General features: G+C 39.3%; 1 protein-coding gene across 1 annotated transcript in view; it reads right to left on the bottom strand.

Moving 5' to 3' along the window:
• EXOC6 (exocyst complex component 6) overlaps positions 1–6,000 on the bottom strand; it is a 113,112-nt gene that overhangs the window by 56,453 nt on the left and 50,659 nt on the right. The window contains exons 13-15 of the mRNA XM_015406625.1: positions 5,075–5,172; positions 4,060–4,165; positions 2,493–2,602 (exon numbers count right to left, since the gene is read on the bottom strand). Of these exons, the coding sequence (XP_015262111.1) occupies positions 2,493–2,602; positions 4,060–4,165; positions 5,075–5,172 (314 nt within the window). The remainder of the gene's footprint in view (positions 1–2,492; positions 2,603–4,059; positions 4,166–5,074; positions 5,173–6,000) is intronic.

The following is a 6,000-nucleotide window of genomic DNA, read 5'->3' on the forward strand; positions in this document are numbered from 1 at the left end:
AGCATTAACACTTACACTATGGTTCTAATGTCAACTAATATTTTAAAGATAAGCTTAATGCAATTTGAAATAAAGAGAATAAAATGTACAACTCCAAAATCCAGCATCTTAATACTGTCAAATATTAGACAATATTAGAACATTGTTTCTATTTGACATACCTCACCAGTGGAATACTCCCAACCTTTAACATAACTTTCAGAACTCTGCAAAATGCAGCTTAATCCTAGGCCCAGTTAGATGGCTGCTGCTATGTCAAAGCTTTCACCAGCCAATTGGAAGCCTACACTCCCCCATCAACACCAAAAACATGGTAATTATAGGGGGGGAGAAACTAACAGCAACAACTGTTACTCCTGCAGAATTTGTGGAAATTAGATTGACGTTCATCAGTCACACTGATGCTCTTTTAACAGTGAAAGCTCCAGTCAATGGAACTAGGTGCATACAAACTGTACATGCACAGGCCTCGTTCCCAAGACTGAGAGTGTTAGAAAAAAGCAGGTCTCCCAATAACTTTTTGCAAGGGAGAAGAAGAATGACTGTCACAAGAGCAAAGTCCCAGGAGGCAAAAGGGTCATTAAGCCTTTTAGTTAAGGGAAATGAAGGTCGGAGGAAAACTCAGATGATGCTGAAATGAACTTTTCACAGCAAATCCTACCTTTTAAGAGTGCTGCATGCAGTGATAACTTCAACTTTATTGTAATTTATTGTTTTAATTATGTATTATTGTTTTAACCTTGGCACATGGTGCCCTTGTGAGCCGCCCTGAGCCTTCGGGGTAGGGCGGGATATAAATTCAAATATAAATAAAATAAATAAATAAATATAAGAGGCAAAAGGAACAGGCAGTACTCCTCCACTGCAGAGGAGACTGCAGACAAAGGACTAACAAATTACATGTGCTTCTTAGTCTCCAAAGACTTCTCTCATGACAAACTCCCTTCTCTCCCTACCGTAGGGTTGCCACCTCTGGGCCGGGAAATTCCTGGAGATTTGGAGGGCTGAGCGGAGTTTGGGGGAAGGAACCCCAGCGGGATAAAATGTCATGGAGTCCACCTTCCAAAGCAGCCATTTTCTCCAGGAGAACTGAACTCTGTAGCCCGGAGAGCTGTTCTAATTCCAGGAGATCTCCAGCCACCACCAGAAAGCTGACAACCCTACTATACCCCCAATCAACCCAGGGTTACTGCCCAGGTCTTAAAGGGGCTCTGTATGATGGAACCATTGCTCAGTAGAGCAGTGGCACAAATACTGCCACCCAAGTGATCCCAAGTTTAATCCCCCAGTTACAGATTTCCCAAGAGAAAGCAGCTGGGAAGTCACAGACAGTCCATCATGGCAGCCCAAATGACTATCCTTCCAAAAGTCAGCGGTAGGTGGAACATTTCTTAACAATACTTTAAACGATTATGCTCCTTTTAGCTTTCATTTGGCCTTTGCCCCTTGGGATTTTCTATTCCTACCATATCCTTGTGGAGCTGTCCCAAACGACATATAGCGTCAAACATACGAATACTGAATTATTTCCACAGACACAATGAAAGCTCTTTTTGAATTACCTTCTAAACTTTTTTTGATAATCACATAGGAGATTGTTCAGAAGAGCACTTCAGGCATGCTTTGTTAAAAGTTTGACAAAATTTAATACATGCATGGGTGTAATACGAGCTGTTTGTTTGCATTATAATTGGGAAAATTAATTAGTTCCTGTTTAGATATGGAGACCAAAAGGCAGTAAATACACCTTATTAGTTCAGTAAATGTGAAAGGAGGCTAATTTACAATTGTCAACAGTGCACAGCTGGATGACAAAGTGGAAATAGCTTCCAGATTTCAGCAAGCAAAACAACTGAACATTTTATCCAGCTAAAGGCAATTTTTCTTTAAAGATCAGCAAAAATGGAAACCTTTACTGCAACAACGTAAAGCTCCCTTTGTATATACTTTGCCCATCTATTAGAAATTAAATCCCTCACTATTCTGAATGGCTTTAAAAAGAAAGGTGATACTGAATGGGGAGAAACAAAGATAGGATGAAGATAATTATTAATGATAAACTCAAGAACAAAATATTATTTCTACATATGATGGCTATTAAAAAAACAAACCAGTTCGGAAAGTAAAAGAAAACACAATCCACAACTCAGGGATGCAAATACAAGGCCAAAACCAGGAAGTGGGCCATGTAGATCCTGGAGTCAAAAATACAGCTGCATACTGAAACTCCAGATCACTCCACAGGTTAACTCCATTCAATTCCAGTCATGCTGCAAGCTCACTGGTAACTGCACATTCCTGGGGTGATTTTATGGGGGCAACCAACTATATGAGTTAGTCCTAGACATTAAAAGCTTTATCTGGCAGTACTATCATTATTAGGTAGCAAGCATCACATCACGCTCACAATACGTTCTCATCCCTGTTTTGAAAACACAGACTGGATTAATGCACTGAGGTTAGCTGTACAACCTGCTTCTGTGAATGCTTACCTGCGGTGAAGTGATTCTGAAAACTTAAGGCTTGCATAAATGAATTCTTTAACCTGGATATAAATTTGAGGCACTGACTGAGACATTGGAAGTTTCTTTGGAAAGCACTGCTGTGGAAACAAAGAATTCAGTGCCATGTTATACTCAATTTCAAACTGATGGGGCAGAAAAGATAGTGTTATCCAATGTTAAACTATGTCCGATATCTGTGGTTCACTGTTGCATTCCATTTTGCAATGTGCAAAACATATTAATAATCTTTTCTTCATATAAAATCATTACAGTATTTACACGTCTTCATGCCTGGAACTATGACTTACTATCAAATTACAAAGAAGACAGTTGCGTGTTCTGAATTTTGTAAATAGAAAAACAAAAAACAGTATGGAAGGTTTTTCCCTAATTCCTTCAGGAACTTCCCAGGTATCAAATTCCACTTTTGTCTACTGCTTTTCCAATCAGTTCCAAAGATCAGATTCCAAAAGCTCAATGGCTACTGTTATCAGTGTAACGCCTGAAAATGTTGATGAGGGATAAAGGGAACTCACACAAAAAGAAGTTGGGATGCAAAAGGATAGCATGTGTATAATCCCATAAGCCATACTCAAATCCTTAAGAGCTGAGCATCCTGGCCACAAAGGGGATCTACACAGTAGAGGGGACAAACATAGAATACAGACACCCTCCTAAGTGAGTGGAAGGCAGTCACAGATGTGGAATTTCCTGTTTCCACAAATCCCTCCTCTTCAGCGGTTGGTTGCCATCTCTCACAGAATTCTGGCATGTCTCTCCACCATCTAGAATGCTTTTCAGTGACTCAGGGAATGCACAAAAGCTCTGTTCAAAGATGCAACTCACTGAGAATAAAATATAGACACTAGTACTGTGCTGTAATCCAGAATCCTAATGTATGAGATTAAAACCTCTTCTAGTACACAAGAGGAACTCTGTTATGATAGTCACAATGTACTACCACCTAGAATTAATTACAAATGAGTAATATTCAATATTTATTTGTATCCCAAATGTCTCCAAAGGTTCCAGCTGCTAAACAGCATGGAATTCAATAAACCAGGAAAATGTAAGTCAACAACGTTAATACAGGCCTGACAATGACAATAAAATACAACTACAATCCTAATACAGTCCTCAACGTTAATCATAAAAGAATGGCCCAAACAAAAAGCCCTCCCAGAGGGTAGCCTTGCATACCTTCCAATGGCCAGGAAGAGCCCAGATTAAACAAAGGAGGAACCATCATAAAGAATCGTAGTTTATTTCTTTAAAAAATACTTTTGAGCCTGCAATACCATCTCAAGAGTTAATACATATTACGGTTTACCTAAAACAGTTGGATCACTGAATTCTCTAACTAGTGCAGTTTATTTACATAAGAAAAATCAGATTCAAGAACTGCTCAAGCGCACGTCATCATTTAGACTCTGCATGTGTGTCTTAAGTGCCCTCAAGTCATTTCCGACTTACAGAGACCCTACGAGCTAATGACCCTCAAATGACTCTAACACTCCTTAACTCATTTTAAAGGCAGCATAATATATATACTCACCTTATCAAGTTCTGGATCTTGAAAGGGAAATTTGCTAATAACTATTTTGTACTCCTCTTCATTTGAGACAGGTATTGGGCTGTAATTATCTGCTTCAAAAATATCCCTGCATAATTAAATGAACAGATTAGGAACATAAATTCTCAAACACACTATAAACATGACAATAGCGAAACAATATGCGTACAACGGGAAGTAAGCAACTCTTGTCCCGTTACTTGCTTTCAAAAGTATTATCAGGCACATGCTGAGCTCAGGTGTCATGGAAAGCTCATTAACATTGTCAGCATGCAGAGCTGAGCCGCTTAACAGAAAATGCTGTGAACTGCTGGTGGAAAGGGCTGCAAAGAGGCAGCAGTATCACAACAGTGACGATACTAGGGCTAACTGTGAAAGAACGGTGTGTGCTAAGTGTGGAATAGGTAGTGGGTACAAATGGATATTGCAGACAAAACCCATCTGTATATGTTCATGGTTCCTTTGTTTTCTTTGCATAACTTACAGAGCAATCGTAGGCAGAGTTACTCCAGTCTAAACCCACTGAAATCAGTGTTTAGATAAGAGTAGCTCTGTCTAGGACTGCACTCTTAGACTGCTTTTGCTGGACATATGGATATGTAAGATGCTAATGCAAGGGCACTGCAACCCTGCACGGAGACCACTGGAAGACTTCACAGCAAGAAATTCACACATTTTTTTCCACCGTATCTTCGTAGCAATAAGGACTCAAGCTGAAAGCCTGCAGGTTGAATCCTGTGTCCAGTACCAAATTAAAGCTCAATATGGAATACACACAGGTCAGAGTATTATGCCAGGGCAACGAGCTGCACAAGACATGCAATTTTAGCTCTGATTCTGCTGATTAATTCTTCAGATTCTCTAAACTGTTAACATTTTAGAATACCAAGAGCACCTCAAGAACTGGAAACTGAAAGATTCCAGCGTATAGCTATCAAAGAAATAACCAAAATCATGTAACATTGCTTTGAAAGTATTCTCATTTTACAAGACTAACCTGAACAACACAGCCCATTTTTTAAGCAGAGTTTCATTATACTGGTCTCTTATTTCAAACAAGAGATCAAATAGTCTGTTCACAGGAAAACCATAACCCTAAAAGAAAAGAAAAATTGATAAAGAAGCACAGCAACATTCAAAGACTAGAGTCGCGCAGACAGAAATTTAGCTAACAAGGTCTACCAGGCAAAAGTTAAAATTCCTTCCACAACCAACCAATCTTCATAGCAGCAACGGCAAAAAGTGAGACTCTATACGTAACATATGCATCAGTATCAGAAAGCAAAAATATTAGTTTCTCAGTGTCTGCATACAAGGTTAAGCCAAATAAAATTCCGGCCAAAAACTTAGACCTAGGGTCAGAATATAAAGCCGAAGTGGTACCTATTTATCTACTTATATAACAAGGTAAATCCTCTAATGTGTGAGATCCACACATACAGACTCTTTGGGTCACTGGAATCTGAGAATAACAACCGGACAATATTGCCATGGGAATACATTGAAATCCCAGTAAAGCAAAGGACACTCTAAGATTATGGTTAGAGATGTTAACAAGATAGGGAGTTCGTAAATGGTCAAGTTTAATAAACTTGAACCACGGTATTGCTTTTGAGTTTAAAATTAGAGATTCAGAGTTAAAAATCCAATCCCTAAATGGGGGTGAGCAGCAGAAGACCCTATGAGATTGCCAGGGATAGAATGCCTTAAGAGGATATTAAGGAAAGCAGAACACTGCGAACTATTGGCCATCAAAATATTAAAGACTTGTTGACTAAGTGATTTATATCTAAAGGTCATAGGAGAATCTCTCCCCTCCATGCATGAGGATGGCCACCTTTGTCTCGTGATTATGTGCCTCCCTTCGTTCTTGCATTCTGTGCCCTGGTTTAAAATCTGGCAGTGGGGAGTGGAAAATCTGGC

This window comes from Gekko japonicus, unplaced genomic scaffold (assembly GCF_001447785.1).
Source record: "Gekko japonicus isolate JY-2015 unplaced genomic scaffold, Gekko_japonicus_V1.1 scaffold165, whole genome shotgun sequence".
NCBI lineage: Eukaryota > Metazoa > Chordata > Lepidosauria > Squamata > Gekkonidae > Gekko > Gekko japonicus.